The 22320-nt window shown below is 42.2% G+C and overlaps 1 protein-coding gene across 6 annotated transcripts in view; it reads left to right on the top strand.

The window, feature by feature from the left end:
* Positions 1 to 21487, top strand: part of TPD52L2 (TPD52 like 2) — a 130144-nt gene extending 108657 nt beyond the window's left edge. For all 6 annotated transcript variants that reach the window (XM_069243257.1, XM_069243258.1, XM_069243255.1 and 3 more), the window contains 2 exons: positions 677 to 725; positions 18945 to 21487. In XM_069243257.1, the coding sequence (XP_069099358.1) occupies positions 677 to 725; positions 18945 to 19040 (145 nt within the window). In that variant the 3' untranslated portion in view covers positions 19041 to 21487. The remainder of the gene's footprint in view (positions 1 to 676; positions 726 to 18944) is intronic.
* Positions 21488 to 22320: the final 833 nt, after the last annotated feature.

The following is a 22320-nucleotide window of genomic DNA, read 5'->3' as shown; positions in this document are numbered from 1 at the left end:
GACTCACATGGACATACTCGTTTCTATACTACTCTCCCACTTTCTTTCTCACGCACCTGCAGGAAAACAGTCTAACAAAGGACTTGATGCCCATGTACAGTATCGCCGAGAAGGAGGAGCCACTCGATTCCATAACTCCAAAACACTTTTTGATGAAAAACAAGTTGCAACACTCAGAGCCCAACACTATATGGTAGGATAATGCAGAACATGTGAATCTACAGCACTGCATGCCACAAACAGATGTCTACTGGTAAGTAACATTTTCCTTTCATGTTGACCCAAATGTTTGCCTTTTAAACTCTACACAGAATCTCAGCCTCCTCTCCAGGTAGTTACAGTTACATGTAGGGGTGCAAGTAGTAACCTAGTAACCTACTTGCACTTTTTACTAGGTGTTAAAATTTTAGCTTGAGGTGAAATGCAAGGAGTGTGTATTTCAAGGCTTAAGTAAATTATGCGTCTGACTTCCCTCATTTTGTTAAAATTACATACCTTTTTGCAGTTAGATAAATAGGACTTTCTATGAACGGTCATCCTTAGAGCCTGTTGTTATGGTCGGAATGGCCACTTGATGAGAACCCATGGCTTGCCAGTCCTGGGCTTTGGACCAACTGTTTAATACTGGTCTCAAGGACACGGTCTCATGTGTCTTATTCCTTCATTTTCATTGTAGGAATTCTCCAACGTTTAAGTCTTTTGAAGATCGAGTTGGCTCCCTGAAGGTAAGACAGCGAGTTTGTAGGCTGGGTTGAGGCATAACTGTATTTTGCTACTCACTTACAATCGTGTTGTATGAGGATAAACCGCTCTTGTAGCAGATGATTTTAATATAATATAATAGAAAAGTAAAGTTTGTCGTTGTAGCATATTTGTGAGAATTATTTTTTCTTGATTATTGTTTTGACCAATTTTAACCACTATGTAAGTGCCTAGTGAACAATCCAAATAAGTATTAGGATGGCATAATAAACTATCCATCTACTCTTTACTTTTAGTCTCTTAAGTGTTTTATCAGTTTTAAATTGCGTTTGTTACAGAATTATGTCATAAGCACTATAGTATTTATGAGATGTTCATGAGATCATAATTATATTTATTGTACTGTGATTTTATATCATGAAAAAAAAATATATAACTTCTTTTGTAACCAAACCAGTAATCGATCTAAAAAGATCTAAGAAAATCTTGCAAAATGTGTAGTTAACAGGTGTTTTTATAAATATATTTATTGAGGTATTGAGTACAAGCTTAAGTGCATATATTAATGTCAATAATAAATTCCCAGTACAAAATAAAACGTTTGCTCTGAAAGTTACTTATAAACTTTAGGCTTGTCAGATGCTATTGCGTTGCTTAGGAATAACTGTCTAGTAAAACATGTTAAAAACTTTGCAGTGAACTAATTAAATAATGCTCCTAACCTGAGACACATTTCTGTGTATCAGTATATATTTCATTGGAGTGTGCGAGGTGCTTAGTACTTAAAAGTGCTGTTTCCTATTGCGTACAGGGATTATGTAAATTTATATTGATTTGGCTCGTGTAGTTACCGTACACATTTGTGTGGATTTGACTAATAGATATGTATCATATGCATAAAGTGCTTAAATCTATGAAGTGTCTTTTGCAAGCCAAGGGCTATTAATCCTAGAAGGCGTTCAATACATACCTCGGTGTCCTTTGTCCAACTTCGTGCATCAGTTTTTTTTTGTAGTAGTAGTAGATAAGAGTGAACCTCAAAATCTATCCACTTTTTTTTTTTTTTTTTTTTACTTATATATATTTTTTTTAGCTATGCCCAACTTAATATAACAAAATTTGTCTCATCTAACAGTTGTCCAAACGTCTTTGTTCCAGCAGACGTTTTTTGTTTTTCGCTATTACTATCTGGGCTACTAAAGTGTCATGAAACAGTAGGTAATCCAATTTAGACCGTTTGGCTTTAAATGTTAAGAACAGTTTAGGTGTTAATATTAAGTGTTGCCCAGCTAACCAGCTCAGGCTTAACCAGTTCCGAACATCAACCTAGATTTTTTGTAGAGAAAGTCCGGCTTTGATGTTTTAATTTGATTGTTTTTCTCAACCAGTTTTTACCTCCCCCTGGTATTGTCAATTGGTTCTGACTGTAATACAACTCGAAAAAAGTAAAACAGAACAACTGTTGGATTTTGCCCTCTGCTGAGTGTATGCGTCACAGGTTTATTTGACTTCAGTAACAGTCAAATCCAATCCTGCCCGATTCAGTTTATTGTCTATATTGGCAAACATCATGAAAATGTGAAAGCAGTGCAACATAAATGTTGAAAACATTTTGATCCATAATAGATCAACAGTTGTTTCGTTGAGTTAATAGCCAATTTCCTATGAGAGACCTGTTGGCTTTGTCATTGTTTTGATTGGCCACGTTGTACAGCAGTCTGACTGCTGTATAGTATGGCTGAAAGGAAAAAAATAAAGTGTTATTATGCAGTTAGTACTGTCCACATCATATCACAACAGCCATTCTTCTGTACAATATTGCTTAAAAAAACATTGACGAAGCCAAGTAGTGGACAGTGATCTGGAGATATGGTATGTACAGAGCAACCAGAATAATGGAAGACGCCCTGAACTATTTCTGGCTCCAGATAAAATTGTCATGTTAATCATCTAATGACTTTTCCTGTAGGCACTTCCAACGCCCTTGTCTGCAAATAACGTAGGACCAAATAAGCATGCTTACGCCACAAGTTTTAAGCCACCCCTGACCTGAACCAACTGAAAACAGGAGATTATGGAGTGGGCGCAGGGCATTACTGCCCCTCAATAAAAGGCATATTGGTTCTACCTCGGCTCCCATAAGCTATTTGCATTCAAATTCCTCAGAATGTATCAGGCCTTTTCCTGCGGCATATGAGCACAAGGCACAATATGGCATCCATTGTCTCGTGTGGATCAAATAAAGGGCGGGCAAATATATTTAGAAGAGAAGGGAGAGTAGTGAAGCAAGTTGATTTTACCACTACAAGAGGCAAGGTTTCTATGAACGGATAGACAATAGAGACAAGATCAGGCAGTAGCCATGTTGCAGATCAGTCCGCTGGTGATCACGAGTAGTGAACGACCCATTACAGTCGCAGGCATTTCAGTTACAGTCATGGGTTGTCTGTTTTGCATCAGCAAACAACATCCGATTGTCACTCGTTCTGCACCACCAACCCTCCCTGTCACACCCACACGGCCAAGATCCTACACCCCACCCTCTTAGCTGTTGAAAACAAAGTGATGTCCCCTGGAAGGACGTTTCTCCAGACTTTCCCAAAAACAGCAGCAGTGTAGTCACTGGCCTCATTTTTGTCAAAACGACAATTTCCCGCAAGGGGAAGTGGGCAAGCTAGACAAGAGAGGTAATTTATGGCAACATACATGTAAGACCACACCGAGATGTATGTCCCCAGCAGTAGCTGCAGCACAGGAGCATTAATTCTTCCGTCCCATTGCTCAGGGGCACGGCAAACATCACTGGCCGCAAGCTTCAAAACGTATGCCTTGACTGGCAACACACAACTTACTTGCAGCCAGAAACAGTGTTCAAATAAGGCATTCTGTGCAAACATACCAGCCACCTCAAAGCAGTAGCCATGCCTGCTCTTTGTAGATACCCCTGCCCTCCATTAGTCAAAGAATTGTGTAGTAAAGTTCCTGTCAAATGGATATGAGATTAAATCAGTTGATTCAAAAAGGGGTTGTGCAAATAGGTTATAAAAAAAAAAGGCAGCATAAATCACTCAGCTACTTAGTTGATTAGATGTAAACTGTGCAGCCACATGTCGAAAACCATCACATGTATGCTGTGTATGACCATGAGCAGTGCTTTGAGTAGCTTGCGTGCTCAAGCCCCTTTGACTGTTGTTGTCTGCTTCGTGGTCAATGACTTGGTAGGAGTTGCGTTGGGCGACCAGATTCAGTGCATTGAGATCCGACAATGGTGTTTAAGGCAGGAGTGCTGCTCTTTAAGCCAGAAGAAGGCTGATTTATGAAGAGAAATGTTTTTCACAACATTCTGTGTGAAGATTTGCAACTCTAAACAGACAAAAGTAGAAGAGAAGGTGAAGAAATAACGCAGGGGGGTAACCGGGAACAAGCAGTGACGACTGAGGAAGAACAAAAAATTTACCTCAATCGCTGGTAGTGTCATGAAAGAAAACTAATAAAGCAATTAATTGGGATCTGGTGCAATCTTCATTGGAGGGATAAACACACACAGAGAAAGTGAAACAGGCTCGCACTGACCAATGAGTAGCTAGGAAATGAGTGATGATGATCAATGGTATGTAATGGACAGATGCTAAGCCCCCTTTAAGTTTAAGTGAACAAAAGATCTCGTACGTAACGGCTCAAGCGCTGTCCCAGGCTAGATCTAAAATGACTTTTCTAATGGACAGACTGAGTAATGTCTGCAGCTCACCAAAGGATTTTATATTATCCTCATCTAACTGCTCACCAATAGTTACGGTTCCCCCTTCACCCTAGAGCCTATTTCCTCCTTTTAATAAAAAAGGAATTGTTGCAGTGTCCCAGACAAGGGTCATCCCTCGAAACTCGTGGATTAGCAGAGTAACGTACTCGGACGCTTACATTTCTTCAAGGATTTGGATGTCCAAACGTAAAAACAAATATACATACTTCATTTTGTCCAACCATTACATCCAGAATAGAATTTTCCGTATTGCTTGACTGTACCCTCCTAATTATTTTACATACCTACAACAGGGATGCCACAAAATAGTGTTGCTCAACACCTGACAGCTCCAAGCCTCCGCGAAACAGAATGTTGCTGCTCACTCAATTACTATTTTTTTGGGACGGATCACATGACATGAACTGGAAAAAAATGCATTGAAGTAGTACAAGATGGACTCGTGTTGTTGAAAATGGTAATCTTTCCAGGTTCTAAATTGCTTCTTAATTTGTCATGGTAAAGGGATGTATCTTATCTCGTACATCTTGAACTGTCCATACTACTTTGTATTAGAAAGGCTTTCAAGGATAGAATTTCTTTGCTCCGAAGTTAGACTGTTTGGACAAACCTTAACTAGATGACATTCTATTGTAGAATTAGTATTATTCTAGCCCGAGATTCTGGATAATTGGGTTATAAGATGTAAGAAATGGGTGACATGCCTATTGTGTCCAAAACGGTTAAGAGAAACCCCCTGTTTCCCAAGTTGAATGTATTCTCATATGTTTAAAAAAGCGACTATTCCTTCTCTGAATTCACACGTAAGATAAGAGATTGTCTCAGTTGCCAATCTCCGCCCATGTTCAAAGCCCTTGTGATTTGGCACAAACGCACTCCTATTGACAGGGGTCAGGCGCCGTGCCAGAATTTTTATACAGGGGTGTATTTAAGTATAGTATGGAGAGAGATGTTTGGTCTGGAAGCTCTGCTCCAGCTCATCCAGAATACAGCAAAATCAGCTAGCACTCGAAACCTGCAAACACTTCAGAGTACAATGGGGGCAATGGGAACACACTGGGATGACTGTGAATACAGGCGCCCCACCTCAACTCCCAAAATGAAGTGGACCCTGGCAGACCAGCAGCGTCCCACCGCAGGGTAGTGCCCTGGCTCTAGACTGAAGGCAGGCACCATCTTGAGAAGGCTGTGAAACTACCAACTAATCAATGTTGATGTATCCCAACCCTACAGGCTCCCTCAATATGTCAATCCCACAGGGACTTAGGCAGGTAAGAGACAAAGGACACTGTAGGTGAGTGATCCTGGGAGGATTAGGATCAGCAATTTCTTCAACAGTACGTGGTAGTAAGGGCCCATTAAACTGACAAAAGGGACACATAGCGTAGGGGAGGAACCTCAGAACTTCCATAAGTACATCCGGGCATAGATAAGCACAGTGAATTACCAACAAAAGTAAAATCTGCTACTAGAAGCTAAAACAGCCTTACCACCTGCTGTGTAGAAGTAACTGAATGACTGTCGGAGACAGAAGTAAAGAGATCGAGGGGTGAGGTGAGACATAGACTGATGAGTAAACATACATCCCATTGAGCAGGCTAGTGGCACTTTACACTCAAAAAAGGCAGCTTAGTGAGGTGAGCGCACAGGTGTCCTGCAGAGTGTTGTAGCACAGAGGCCCCGCAGACTCGACTACTGTAATGCAGTGCCAGAGAATAGAGGCAAGAAAGATCTCAAAGTAAAGGAGAAGTAGGTGCGGTTAGCGGCCTCCACATGCTCCAAAGAAAAAGACCAGAGGTCCAGGAATGACTCCACCGGTCAGACTGGACCACATGTACCGATTGGGCCACCCTGAAAACCACAACAAATTCTCCCCAGACCTCATTACAAGAGTGTAATTTTTCAAAGACAAGCTGATCATGAAATTTATCAAACCAAAGGTGCAGTTGTGTTCCTGCTACTTAAACTACAGCTATTCCCGGACTTATCTGCAAACACTTTTCTAAAACGCAAAGATTTCAACCAATGACAGATTACCTCTGGGAACGCCAGATCCACCTCTTAATATGCCCACTCCTTACATCTGCTGTCCCAGTTGAAGGGGAGAAAAAGAGCTTCCCAGTCTCTGAGAGAGAACTTTTGTTTGATCAAGGGAAAACTTTGAAAGGGGCTGGGGAAATGGACGGACAGTAGGCACAGTGTCTGGAGTCTATTACTCCAGAGCATACAAGTGCCCACTTTTCCATTCCACACTCAAGTTCTTATCTCTTAATGTGAAAAGGCTGAATTCTCAATGTGCACTAAAGACACCTGCTGCAAAAGGATCAATCCCAAATATTGCACAAACTGTACCCCACCCAGTTTTTGCTGTCCTCTCCATCAGAAATGGCCAGAGCTGCTATACTATGGAATACATTACAGGTGGGAATGACTTTTGGCGATGGAAGGTAAGGAGGGGCAATACATCAGGGTCCAACTGAGATGGCACTATCAGGCTTCTGGCTTCATAAATTTCTACACACCAAATACTGCACATGAATCCTTCTTAAAACAGACACTACAAGAGATGCTTGCTGAAGGGGATGTAGTAGAAGGGGTATATTTCAAACTGTCATGGGACCTGGACTTGATAGGACCCCCGAACATCCTGCTGTGCCACAGGACAGATGTTGGAGAGGCTAAAGAAGAGATTAAGGACCTTTCTACTCTCTCCTGCGTTTGTATGTGGGCTGATCTCCTTCCATATTTTGATCTCCTATCACACACGTGTGGGGATGTCCTGGGGAGAAGGATGGCTCTTTGCCGAAGTGAATGTTTGAAATAAAGACATTTCAAGCATCTGTCCACAAAGGAAAAGAGCAAGAGCATTTTTTGATGACTATCCTAGCAGCAGACTCTTCTATGGCTACCATGTGTAATGCAACGATACTCAGAATGGTCTGTGGCCATCAGTACAGGAACGGTGTAGCAAAGTAAAGCAGCTAATTTGAAGCCAACTTTGATGGAGACATCGTAGGCTTAGAAGGCATGGACTAGAGAAATCCCTGGAGGGCCATGCAGCGTCACACTTGGCAGTTCATTTGAGAGTCATTAAGACAAATAAGGGGGAAACTGTCCTGGTCCTCCTCACTGGATAGCTGGAGGGAATGAGTATCCATGAGATACTACTCCACATGCTGGGGACAGCAAGCGAACGTATGGAAGTAGAGAGAATCACCACACACAGGCCTTTGGTTTCACAAGGTATGTCCGGTATGGAATTGTTAACACAATGGGCCTGATTCTAACTTTGGAGGACGGTGTTAAACCGTCCCAAAAGTGGCGGATATACCACCTACCGTATTACGAGTCCATTATATCCTATGGAACTCGTAATACGGTAGGTGGTATATCCGCCACTTTTGGGACGGTTTAACACCGTCCTCCAAAGTTAGAATCAGGCCCAATATATCTAACACCGCACGCAGATTTAGGGCAAGGTGATTTTTCTCGCATTCCCCTCGCCCCCACCACACCCCTCTCCCAAAACAGTACCTATCCAAACTGGTGTACACAAAAAGGGGTACATTTTACTCCTTCAAAGGCTCCGGTTATTGGATCCCATCTATGATTAAACTGTGTCTATAAGTGGGGGGTGAGCAGATTAGAGAGAGTTCTGTATAATTTACTGCTGACGACATCAGACCCTGGTTTTTACCAGTCGCCAAGTCATTTCTGTCTCTGCCCTCGTCATTGGGTTCTTAAGGTGAGAAGATTGTTCATTGCTGAGAGTAGGCATTGGCACATCCTGAAAACAAAAGGTTGCTTGTTGTAGATTGAAGTGTCACTGTATAAATGTGAATAAAGATGATGCAACACAAGGACTTCCAAGATCTTCTACACTAGAGATTTCTACTTTAGAACGTGAGCTTAAACCTACTGCTTTGGACCAGTCACGCTTACATAGCACTCCATGCAACACTAGTTTGCAGAAATTCTCTACTTGCTACAATGCTTCAAGCCTGCAGCAATGTGACTGGTCCACCTCTGTGGTCCTCATACACATCACGCAACTCTCTGCATAGTTCGTATCCTTACTTTCATGCCCCTTCATGCCTTTCGATGGCAATTTGACATACTTTCGAAGTTCTTCTAGTTGTAGCTGTGTACTGTAAAAGTGACAAAAATAAGTATTCATCTTTTGTCTTCTGTGTAAAATATGAAGTGTGATTTATTTCATTGGAAGTGAATGTACACCGTTTTATATGTGTATTATGCTTAACGTTATATCTCCACAGTAATGATGTTATATCTTAGCGTATATTTGGTGCAAATCAGCATTGAAGATGCATTCCATTTACCCTTAACAAATACTTATATCAGCAAATCAGGCCCTGTTATCTTGCTTAAAATCTTCAGATCTCTAACAAGGAAAGGAAAAGCCCCATTTGGAATCTTTAAAAAAAAAAACCTTTATATTTCTGTGTTTAATGCAGTGTTCAAAACAGTGAGTGAATTAGTTCATGTCTGTTTTCCTTTTGTCAGAGCCGGATCTCTAAATGCCTGTTCATAGTTCTGCATATATACATTATTTTGTCTATTGGCAAAATCATTTGACCGTAACATGTTTTAGTCTTTGTTGTCACAACCTTTTTCTGAGATTTTTTTTTTATATGTGCCAAAATATTGCAAGACCGACAATCTGCAGGTGCCAAATCACCCCTCATCCCCTTTTCACCTTTTATCTTTTAATGTTTTCAACAAGCTTTCTGCCCTTATTAGGGATGCACCAGCTTTACCAACATACAAAAGATTTGAGCCCTTTTTTTCAACAATCCTGACCCAGGACAGTGCTTAATTTATGGCAGCAGTTACTTTTGGGGACCAGCACTTTTCTTGCTGCTTCTGCGAGCTGCTCTGATACACTGTCTCTTCCTGGATCTGCCATCTTGCTTTCTTCTTTCATCTCTTCTGTTCTGTCCTGAGCTTTCTCTGTAAAGAGATGGGCAGGCCGAGGCGGGAACAACGTAGACACTTTTACATTACATCTGCAGGTACGGCCATGTAAGATAAAAGCAACTTACTCAAATATGAATCTAACATGCAATTCGAAATCATTGCAGCAGGACTGCTTTTCATTATGTTTTTTAGTTATTTGACAAGCCATGGCATATGACTAAACAATTCAGGTACGTTCCTAGAGAGTGCAGCCCACCAGTACCTGCAGGTAGAAGCTGCCCCCCTCCAAAAGAGTGGGAGCGTATACCTGCCTTTCCTGTTAGTCACATCAAGGGTTTCAACAGAACATACTCGCATAGCAGTAACACTTTCCACAAAGTCCACACTGTGAGCAGACGAAGGGACACTTGTCCTCAAAGAAGAGGTTGCTTGACCTCCAGTTCACATTCCCCCGATTATCAACACCTGTAGGAGAGACAAAGGGATTTTCCAGTCACATAATTTAGTTTGAGTGATTTAACACTTTCTACTGGACAGAAATTGATATATTTTAGAATTTTAACATTTTCCACAAAACTATCCCTACAAAAATACAATACCAACAAAGACCATTCACACCTATTCTTGGTGGAAATTTCAATCCAAATGTGTAATAGAAGAAATACAGTTGGTAGCAAAAGATCAAGGGGTGTTCTCAATATGCTCTCTGCTCCCAAAGATGGCTGGGTTTCCCAGACCCATTCTAGATGTTAGATATTTGAATCAGTACTTCAAAACTATATACTTAAGAACAGTTTCTACTCAATAAGTGATCCTACTATAACAAAAGGGAGATTTCATGGTGACAATATATTGAAAAGATGCACACTTTCACATACAAATGCAACCCAGTACTTCTAAATTGTTTTAAGTAACAACTTTTCAAACCGTCATGGTTACCTCAATTCAAAGGGCATTTACAAAATCTTTTGTGGTATCAGCAAATTTTCATTATCAACATGTTCATGTGTATCCTTACTTAGAATACTGGCTGGTAAGGGAACCACTGCTTTACAGCAGTTCTTGGATAAAACACTAGTTCAAACAGAGCAGTGGTTTATCCCACTACAGGCAGTATTAACATTCTAGATAGCAGCTCCTCTTTACCAGACATCATTGATTGGGTCTGGGAGGAAAGTGATGGAGTTGTTAAAAATGATGTTTTGTTGATTCCAAATTTTGCAAATTTACGTTTATAAAAGTTCCTCCCACAAGAGCCATTAGCACAACAGTGGTCTTAAGTGACTAAGGATCAGGGAGGATCTAGTGTTCTTGCCCAGGGTATGGCACATATTGATGTGGTGGAAAAAGGAATGTTTGTTGCTAGCAGACCTTTTACAGATTGTAATCTGCAAGGAAGAGTGGCAACACTTTACCACGTGGGGCGCTCACATGCCAGACCTAATGATTTGGGCAAGTAGTGATGTATCATAGAACAACACATCAGTGTTTTGGAAGTAAAAGCTGGTCGTTCTTCAAAGAGCTGATAAAACTGTCAGTTTGGACAGACAAGTAAGGCAGTGGTACGCTCTCATCAATGTTTCTCTCTAAGGATAGTTTTGGTGTTCACTTAAATAAAATGAGTGATTTAACAATCTTCTTTGCAAACCCTCCGGGTGGGCTTGAAAGAGTTTTGCATGCTTTTGAAGGTCTGCATCATTTGATTTATTATATTGACAAGACTAAGTCAATCCAGAAAAACTAAAGAATTGATTGTAAATTTCACTGGGCCTCATAAGGTCAAAGCTTTCTAAAAATCTGGTTTAGGAGGATAGATTGTTGTATATATTCAGAATTCATTCAGGTTTGTAACACAAGAGCAAAACTAACTTTAAATGGAACATCCACACTAAACTAAATACGGAAGGAGCCATCGTAGATTTTTTTGGGAGCCTAACTTCTGATAGAGCGTTCTAACTGAATGTTCTTTAACTTTTGAATACTCCCTCAGGCGTCAGAGCCCAGGTGCTTCATGACCTTTAGAGCATGGTTTCAGATAAGGGGAGGGGCTATTGTGTTTGACGAGAGTTCCCAACCGTTCTTGGAGGATAATTAGTACAAAGATCACCAGGATGCCCGGTGACTTGGGTACCTTCCCAGATAGTGGTCTAGTTTCTCCACCAGGACTTGCCACTTAAGACAGTGCTGCCTACACTGTGATTATGCAAAGGGCATCCTAGGTCCTGGATCTCTACCTTCCCACTCAAGAGGTCATAACTAATGTACTTAAAGTGGTGTTTCAACCTGGCGCGATGAGTTCTGAGCCTCTGCTACCATTTAATGGGGACTTAACAGATATGCCTGGGACACCTAGACTAATCCTTGTTCAGATCCAATTGTGCATCGCCAGACATTATTAACCTGCTCCAAACAACCCCGCCTTTCTTATCCAGCTACCCTCTCCTGAAAGCCTTGTGGTGCAGGCTTCAGTCAGTAAACTTGAACAGTTTCGCCTCTAACACCCCCCACCCCCACAGGGAAATGAAAAGAATAGAAACCTTTAGAAAAAGGGTTTCTCCTCCACAAGTTTTGCACTTTGATTGCTGAATGCTAGCTGCCTCTAAGGCTGTTACACTCAATCATTATGACCCAAGTGTTTGTCATGGTCCCAGAGGAGGTCCTGGTCATCCTATCCCAGGTATGAAGGATGACCGTGGCCAAGTGCACTATCTGGTGTGGACTGGACATAACTTATTCCCTTAGTAGGGCTATTGGTATTAGGGTTGCAATGTGCAGACTTGCAGGTTGCCGTCCACCAGCTTTTTGGGAGACATTCAGATCAGGCTTATGGACAAGCCATTCAATGGCTCCCAATTGTTTGGTGGTAAAGCAGATTCAGCCTCTGGGGCGCTTCAAGGATAGCACGGCCACAAGGGCCTTTCTATCCCTTCTCGCCAATTGCACCAGCAGTTTCAGTCACTTAGTGGCTTTGGTATAGTCTTCTAATACAACTAGCAGCACCAACAGATGCATCAGTTGCCAAAACCTTTTCTTGGTTTGTGATACCTCCTGAAGAGTGCAACAGAGACAGTGGGTAACCCGGTCTTCCACAGCCCCAGCTGCCCCAAAACCTCTTTAACATGCACATGGTGGCTGACAGCCACCCTTTCGGCAACCTGATACAACACTTTCTATCAAAGTGGCAGAAGAAACTGTGGACAAGAGGGTCCTAGAAATTGTTAAACTGGTTTAATGTTTGACATTTGTCAAAACCCCACCAAACCTTCCATCAATTTTGAAACATGCTGACAGGAGACCATCTATCTCTTCTGCTGCTGGAAGTTGTGGCTTTTTTTTTTAAACCAAAAGAGCCATAGAGAGGGCTTCGGCACCAGAAGTCGGATATGGTTGTTATTCCTGCTACTTACTGGTGCAGAAAAAGGACAGGGACCTTTGTTCCAGGTTAGACGTTTTCCCTCTCAACACCTTTCTGAAAAAAGTTCAAGATGGACATCCTGGCCCATGTCTTGTCTGCCCTCGATCCTTAAGACTGCATGGTAGCGCTGGAGCTGAAGGACGCTTACTTTCACATCTCTGTCCTGCAGGATTACACGTTTTATGGGCAGTTCAGTTGGCCACCACAATTTCATTTTACTTTGCTCTTTGCGCTTGCCAGCGGCCCTCAGGTGTTGACGAAAGTGATGGTGGTGATTTCAGCACATCTTCAGAGATCAGGGATCCTAGTCTTCCCCTACCTAAGCGACTTGCTACTGAAGGTGGACTCACCTAAGGCAGTCACCCACCCATCTTTAGACTATGGCAACCCCCTTAACATCGTTGGGGTTCATTATCAATGTGCCAAAGTCACACCTGACTCCTTCACAGATGCTTCCTTTCATTGGAGCCATTCTGGACATCGTGCAGTTTCATGTCTTTCTCCTGGAACAGGAAGTTTAGGCCAATCGGGCTATGATCCCCATGTTTCAATCTCTGTGTTGTATCTGAGGCTGCTGTGACTGATGGCCTCCTGTACCCTACTGGTCAAGCAAGCGAGGTGGTATTGTCAAGCTCCTCAGTGAGATCGGAAGTCCCAATGGGCAAAGTTGGATCTTTTTGATCATGTCCCATTGGACACAATGGTATCTTTTTGATCATGTCCAGATTTTGGAGGAAGACTGCAGGATATATGCAGTGGTGGCTTTATGACTGTGATTGGGTCAGCGCCAAAGTGCTCTCTATATAGCACCCATAACTCTTGGTTGAGAGGGCATTTTTGGGAAGTGGAGATCAGAGCCGTCTGGTCTCCAGAAGAGGTCCGACTCCATAGCAATCTTCTGGAGCTGTGGGCAAGTCACTTGGTGTTGAAGACCTTCCTGCACTCCATCAAATGGATGCTGTTGTAGGTGCCTATGAACAACACTACTGACAAGTGGTACTGCAACAAGCGGGATGGGGGACACGAATACAGTACCAGGAGGCTTGATGTCTATCGACATGGCTAGAATGCCCAGGTATTTTTCTGGTGACGTACCACTTGGCGGGTGCCTTAAATGCCAGAGTGGAAGAGCTTAGCCTGCAATGCCTTGCTGATCACAAATGTCAGTTATAACCAGAGGTGGAGCTGGGTCTTTTCTTCATATGAGGTAAACCATTGCTCAATCTGTTCACCACTGCCAAGAATGTGCAATGTCAACACTTTAGTGCATTAAAACTCCCTAGCTGTCTCTCACTTCTGGACGCCTCACCTGTTGAGTGGAAATTGGGATTCCTGTAGTACTTTTTGCCAGTACTTCTCCTGCCCTGAGTTCTGAAGATCGGTACTGATCATGCCCAGGTCACCCTAGCAGCCCCTGATGTGACATGGAGGGTATGGCTTCCCGAACTGTTGGGCTTAAGCAAACTGTCCTTTGATCGGGCTGCCCATTCGGGAGGATCTTCTGTGACAGCAGCAGCCTACGGTTCTGAACCTAAACTTACACAATTCTTTGAGCTTGAGCAGTGACAGTTGAGTATTTTCGAACTTCATTCTCGCAGCTAGACGTCCCTCAACAAAATCTGTATACCCCTGCTGTTGGGATGAGTTTGTGGCTTGGCGCACTGTTCAGCAGATTGACCCATTCAGTGCCAAACTGCCTGAAGTTCTGTTGTTAGTATTGTCCCTCACCCAGCAAGGCCTTGCTTTTGACATTGTTATTGGGTATCTGTCAGCTCTTTTAGCATTTGTTACGGTTACTGGACCAGCCATAATAGTTTACGTCATCTGTTGGTGATGTGTTTTCTCAAAGGGTTAAAACATGTTGCGCACTTCGCCATTTTTTATGCCCAATAGGACTTAACTTTCATCGTCATATTCTTCAAGTGTGCACCCTTTGAAGTCTCCATAGTTGTTCTCTGGCTCCTTACTCTCAAGACAGTATTCTATGTCCACATAACTTTGGTGTGGTGGGGGAACGTATTACAGGCTCCTTCAACTCACCTTATACCATCTTACACACAGATAGGTCGGTTCTACGGGCTCAAGCTTCCTTTCTTATTTCCTTCCAAAGGTATTGACTTTTTAAGTTGGTCAGAACATCGCGCCTCCAGCATTGTTTGTATGCGTCACCCATCTAAGGAGTAGGAAAGATTTCACAGGTTGGATCTGAAATGAGCCCTTAGCTTCTGCTTCGATCATACTTGAGGCCATCAGGTGGACAACCAACTCTTTGTTGGGTTCACTTATGCAAAGAAAGAGAAGGCTGTGCAGAAAAATCATTTCACACTGGATCATGCTGTGCGTTAAGATCTGCTAAATGCTGACCAAAAAGCAATCTCCTGAGGGCTTGTGGGCTACTTCCAGTACAGCCAATGCTGCTACGACTGTAGTGGTTTGCGAAGTGCCATTTCTGGACATCTGCCAGGCAGAAACTTGGACGTTCCTCCATACATTCATGAAACATCATTGTCTGGACATCCAGGTACACTGAGAACACTACTTTGACTGCTCGTTCCTTCAGGACTTTTTAGTCTGCGCCAGTTCACAAATCCACTTGCTAGGAGGTATTGCATGGGTATAATCTATTTAAAAGCTCTGGAATCTGCGGTTACAAGTCTTTATCAGAAGAACAAGTGACTTAAATTCAGTAATGCTTTTTCTGGTAGAGACTGGGTAACTACAGATTCCTCACCGACCCTCTCACACGTCCCTGTTCTGTCAACTGGTGTCTACTTAAAATGATCCCAGTTAAGGAATCTGTACACTGGTCGCAGCCAACCTGATTGGCCCCGCATCTGCAGGTACGGAAGTGTCAAGGAAGTAGCAGGTGTCGGCGCACATGCTTGGTGCCTACAGGGAGTGCAGAATTATTAGGCAAATGAGTATTTTGACCACATCATCCTCTTTATGCATGTTGTCTTACTCCAAGCTGTATAGGCTCGAAAGCCTACTACCAATTAAGCAATGAGAAGGGGTGTGGTCTAATGACATCAACACCCTATATCAGGTGTGCATAATTATTAGGCAACTTCCTTTCCTTTGGCAAAATGGGTCAAAAGAAGGACTTGACAGGCTCAGAAAAGTCAAAAATAGTGAGATATCTTGCAGAGGGATGCAGCACTCTTAAAATTGAAAAGCTTCTGAAGCGTGATCATCGAACAATCAAGCGTTTCATTCAAAATAGTCAACAGGGTCGCAAGAAGCGTGTGGAAAAACCAAGGCGCAAAATAACTGCCCATGAACTGAGAAAAGTCAAGCGTGCAGCTGCCACGATGCCACTTGCCACCAGTTTGGCCATATTTCAGAGCTGCAACATCACTGGAGTGCCCAAAAGCACAAGGTGTGCAATACTCAGAGACATGGCCAAGGTAAGAAAGGCTGAAAGACGACCACCACTGAACAAGACACACAAGCTGAAACGTCAAGACTGGGCCAATAAATATCTCAAGACTGATTTTTCTAAGGTTTTATGGACTGATGAAATGAGAGTGAGTCTTGATGGGCCAGATGGATGGGCCCGTGGCTGGATTGGTAAAGGGCAGAGAGCTCCAGTCCGACTCAGACGCCAGCAAGGTGGAGGTGGAGTACTGGTTTGGGCTGGTATCATCAAAGATGAGCTTGTGGGGCCTTTTCGGGTTGAGGATGGAGTCAAGCTCAACTCCCAGTCCTACTGCCAGTTCCTGGAAGACACCTTCTTCAAGCAGTGGTACAGGAAGAAGTCTGCATCCTTCAAGAAAAACATGATTTTCATGCAGGACAATGCTCCATCACACGCGTCCAAGTACTCCACAGCGTGGCTGGCAAGAAAGGGTATAAAAGAAGGAAATCTAATAACATGGCCTCCTTGTTCACCTGATCTGAACCCCATTGAGAACCTGTGGTCCATCAAATGTGAGATTTACAAGGAGGGAAAACAGTACACCTCTCTGAACAGTGTCTGGGAGGCTGTGGTTGCTGCTGCACGCAATGTTGATGGTGAACAGATCAAAACACTGACAGAATCCATGGATGGCAGGCTTTTGAGTGGCCTTGCAAAGAAAGGTGGCTATATTGGTCACTGATTTGTTTTTGTTTTGTTTTTGAATGTCAGAAATGTATATTTGTGAATGTTGAGATGTTATATTGGTTTCACTGGTAATAATAAATAATTGAAATGGGTATATATTACTGTGCATAATTATTAGGCAACTTAACAAAAAAAAATAGTCACCTGCACACACAGATATCCCCCTAACATAGCTAAAACTAAAAACAAACTAAAAACTACTTCCAAAAATATTCAGCTTTGATATTAATGAGTTTTTTGGGTTCATTGAGAACATGGTTGTTGTTCAATAATAAAATTAATCCTCAAAAATACAACTTGCCTAATAATTCTGCACTCCCTGTATATAGGTCCACCCACATTGCATATGGCGTGTAGCTATGTCAGCGGTGCGACATCAGTGCAACCTGCTAGTGCGCAAGTGTATTCCTGAAGATTTTTCAGATCCTGTCTGACTCCTAGGGGAGTGTTTAAAAGGCGAGGAATATGTGGCTAGATAGTCTTTACCTGAAAGAGCATTACCAAAGGTAAGTAACTTGATCTTTAGTGGCCATCTGACGAGTGGACAACAATGGCAACTGCACACACTTTTGCAAAGCATTTTGTGATAATACACAGCTAAAACTATTAAGTACTTTATCCACTACTACTGCTAAAACTTTCTGTCAGCTTCTATCAATGAGGGTACTGCTTTACAGTCTATGCACATCTTGTGGCATGCAACAACACATGCTGCAACCAAAAAAAGTTGCATAATAATTGGTTTGCAGCTTGTGGTGTAGATTCACAGGCAACACGTTCATCTTCCCACTGTACTGAAACAGATATGATAAAAATTGATAAATACGCAAAACACCAGTATTTCAATGGTGAAAAAAAAAAGTTTAACTGAGGTGGAGGCTTTCTCTACAGGCATTCTCAGCTCTTGAGCGGGAGAGGTTGACTTGATCCTGAGTAATTCCAGGCATGCTCAAATCAGAAACTAAGACTGAAGGAAAACGAGTTGTGTTGTTCCGAACCAAACACTAGATGACTGGAGAGTGCATAACTGTGTCAGCATTTTATGAGGTTGAACCCCACTAAAACAGAAATCCTGGTTTTTCCACTGGGTACCTGTTCTATGGGAGATTTACACTACCTTTCTGTGATGGATCCTCTCCCACCACTGCATCTTCTGTTCTTGCTGTGAATTTATAAGGATTCTGACGTTGCCTTAGACAGTCAGTCAGCAAATATCGTAGTTTTATTTTTCAACTAAAATGCTGTGATGCAGCCTTCCCCCTTTCATCGTCAAATGATTCCATAACCTGTAATCAGTGCTCTTGTTCAATCACGGTTGGACTCTGGCAACTCTTATCTCGCCACACCTGGACATATCCTCTGCCTTCAGCTGATTCAAAATGAAGCCGCCCAGCTAAACAACGGTGCCCCAAAATTAGACCACTTTTCCCCATCTTAAGACAGCTGCTCTGTTTGCCTAAACCTGAATCATTTTAAGCCAGAGCTGGTTGTCAACTAAGGTCTACTTGGCTCACTTTATTTTCTGGCTTACAAATTCACTCTGCACAAAGCTCTCAAGATCATTAAAATCCACTCAGCTGTTTCTACCATATGTCCCCTAAACCAGAACGATTGTCTTCAGTGATCAATCTTTTACCATTAGGGCAGTAACAACATGGACAACTGTCATGCTATCTTTACATAGCAAACGTGCTCTATTCCATTGTAGGAAATTATTAAAAGTCATCTATTTAATTTATAGCCCGAGCAATTAGTCGTAGTTATTTGGTTACTTAGCGCCATGAAACTGTAGCAAATGTGAACTTTCTTTGTACCACGGACAGAAAGATAAGCACTTTTAACTACAACACTGTCAGGTGCAAGCATCTATTCATCACCAAGGACAAGAGGATACACATTGTGAAACATGCCTTGTTTTGTTTCAGCACTATTGATTAGTGCCCCTGAATTATTATGAAGCCATATTATAACTTGATGTCTTCCAGAACTTGAATTTTAATCCTCATCTTTTTTTCTCTCCGCAGTCTAAAGTGGTTGGCGTGAAAGAGAATGGAGCAGATGGCCTGCAGTCTCCAACAGGATCTGGAGAGAAATCCCCACAGGACAACGCACCGTTTTAAATCCAGTGGCACACGAATTCCTTTGCACAGTCTCGCACGAGACAAATGATGGCTTGTGCCACAGAATGTCTGTGCAAGAACGGAAGGGACACATACCCCCACATAAAGTTCAGTTCAGTCCCCTCTCTGTGCATATTCATTGCTGCTGGATTCTATCCTAAATCCCGTTTTTGTACTGTTCCCACCTTTACACTAACCCTTCTTGGGACCCTGGATCACTGTGCTAACCTCCTCCAAGGACGCTGTGACGGGCACACTGCTAACCTCCTCAGCAGGTGTACCCTGTCGGGCACCTCTGTTAACTGCCTCTGGGTGTGCATGATAGAACCACCACTAACCAGCATAAGTGGTGTCATGCAGGACTCGCCGTAAACAGACGTCGCAGGTGCCGGAACTAGCCAACTCCTAACCCACGCAGACCAATAGCTTCAACCTCCCTTCCTGAGAAAAAAAATTAGCTGGTTCACATAGACACTAGTGGAGGGATTGACATTAAAGACGTGAAGCTGTAGTAAAGGAGAGGGAAGAGTAGGTGTATGTTAAATTTGTTATTTTAAATTACTGGAAACATCACATTGTTTTGTGTCCGTTTGTCCTGTTTCTAGCACTTAACAATACTTACACGTAAGCGGAAAGGATTGGATTAACGCATGAATCGGTTTGTGAAGCAGTTTAGGTATTGGTAGATTGGTAATCTTGTACTTTTGGTTACTAAGTGAAAGATGTGATTTGTGGTATGGGTAAAACACTCCCAACCACATATAAGATATTGCTCACATAGCAAGGAAAGCCTTTCCAAACTCTACATGTACTTTGTGCAAGGACCCCGAAATCTGTAACTGACCATTGCCTCCCTATGTCAGGAGTTACCCCATGGCACCTTTGCTAATTCCCACCCAGTCCACTAAAATTGGACAGCTAATGTCCCACAAGTAGTGTGGTAGTGACCCAACTGGAGATTAGAAGCTATAGATGTTCTCATGCAGTCGCCCCAGCTGTAACAAAAGCATTAGTAATGTCTTCATTTTCCCCCCCCCCCACATTTTTTAATGTAACTGATCTTAGGGAATTAATAGCTGAAACCAAGGATTTTAAAGCTGCAATTAGGGGATTGTATCCAAGGGCAAAAAAATTAGAACATACGCCTTACATCACCATATGCTTTACAGGTTTCCTATATGTTTCTTTTTAAATATAATATAATATAAATATATATAAATATGTACGTATAGAAATTTGTGAGGGTTCTGCGTTTAGTTTGTTAGCACTGTCAGAATTTGTCATAGTTGCAGCAGGGTTCTGCGCTATATGGATGTGTATAGTACTAGGAAGAATGTTCCTACTTTTAGGGTATGCTTTAACTCCCTCCTGACATTGTAATACTAGATTCAGATTTCAAAAGTAAACTAAACTTCTTTGCCTTAATCAGCAAAATAAGAATACTTTTTGCAGCAGCAAATACGTCCCCCGAGTTATGGAGGAGATGTAACCCATGGAAGTTTTTTTTTTGTATTTTCAACCTGAAATGTCCATATCAAATATAGGTGATTTGTTTTCCAGAAAATGTCGGTCAGAACTATGCGAGATGCCCCTCAGTTGGTTTCTGGCTGCTTTTGGAATGCTAGTCTATTACATTATTGAAATGTTGACACCTTTAGAGTGGATGAGTGATGATTCCATTAGGGTCCATGATGTAGTTCCTCCTCCACTGTAGAGGACAGTAAACGAAACACGCAGCCTTTCTTACACTACAGAATAAACTTGCATAGTTACAGTTCCCATCATACATCCTTGTGACCACTGCTTAGTGGAATATCTTTGGCAGTCAGGACCCTCTTCCCTATTGTTCCAGGTCAATTGTTGACCGGTACAGTGTCACTTCCCACAGTGCCACCTTAGGTGGTTTATGGAGCTTAATTGGGTTTCATTGGTATGCACTCTATGGCTTCAGCATGCACTGTGGTACTTCCCATCAGATTAATGGTATTTACTTTTGTAGGGGCTTTGTTGTTGTGTTAATTGAAGGTTGGTGGCATAATTTATCAGATGTGATTGGAAACGGGAGCATGCTCCCTCACTCAACAGCATTGTCAGCGCTGTAACAATTTTAAAGACTTAGTGTATTTGTTTTTTCATTGAGGGTGCAGCCATACAGCCCTACCACTAGCAAAGCTGAAAGTGCCACATTACTAAATAGTTAATCCAAAGATCTGACTCAGGATAAAGAAGCAAAGCCACCTTCTTTCTACCCTACCCCCGCTCTAAATAATTATTAGGACACCCACGCCAAATAAAATGTAGCCGTTATTCCAGTGAGGGAGAATGGGGAAAAACTCAGTGTCTGGGATATAAAGTTTAGACTAGAATTTCAGCTATATTTGCTTGATTTGTTTCCTCACACTGTTTTTGTAACTGCCAATATTAAAGAATCCTTTATTGCATTACAAGCTGTGGTGTGTCTGAATGGTTCTATCTTTTCGTAAGTCTGAGGTGTTACACTGATTCATATTTGAATTGTTTAGTTAAGGAAATGAACTTCAGTAATAGCTGGACTTTCTGTCTGTGTGTACACTGCAAAGGATTTGCACACAAAGTAGGGCACTGGGAGTTGGCTCAATAAAGCAAGTGCATGCCGGTGACTAGGCCAGTACATGGTTCAAGAGGTGAGGCATGGAGGAAGAGTAACCACAACTCTTAAAATCTGTGTGAAACATGGGAGTGAGTGGGATGGCTCTTTTAGCGGTAATGTTCTCACCTGCAGCTGAACTGAAAATTGGGTGAGGCTGGGCACAATGTAGCCTACTTTAAGAAGTTTGTGTGTCAGTAAAGGTTAGTGCTCTGCACAACCCCCCCCCCCCTGTAAAGGGTAGAAACAAGAGGAGAATACATACAATAGAACGGTGAAAGGAAAAATTCCATAGTTCATCCAAGGAATTTTTTTCATCTCCAATGCAGGACACTGTATTATGTTGCAGTATTGTTCCCTGATGTGATCGCTCACTTTTCTCTTAAAAAGAAAGCACCTACACAGTAATAGACCGCAAGCTGAATCTTGGACAAATTATGAATACTTCTTGACAGAATTATACAGCTAATGTCAACAGTTGCCCAAAATCCTGAGTAGCTCCTCCTAAAGTAGTCATGCCAACCTAAATGGGAACTGCATGGTTTTCCTCAACCTTAGTCATATTGCTATGTGACCAGTGTGTATATGCCAGTGAGTAGCACATAACTAAGAGCTCTTGCTTTAGGATTTTTGTGTTGATTTTAGCATCCCAGT

This window comes from Pleurodeles waltl, chromosome 7, assembly GCF_031143425.1.
Source record: "Pleurodeles waltl isolate 20211129_DDA chromosome 7, aPleWal1.hap1.20221129, whole genome shotgun sequence".
NCBI classification, from domain to species: Eukaryota; Metazoa; Chordata; class Amphibia; order Caudata; family Salamandridae; genus Pleurodeles; species Pleurodeles waltl.
This window is presented reverse-complemented; position numbering and strand designations above follow the sequence as displayed.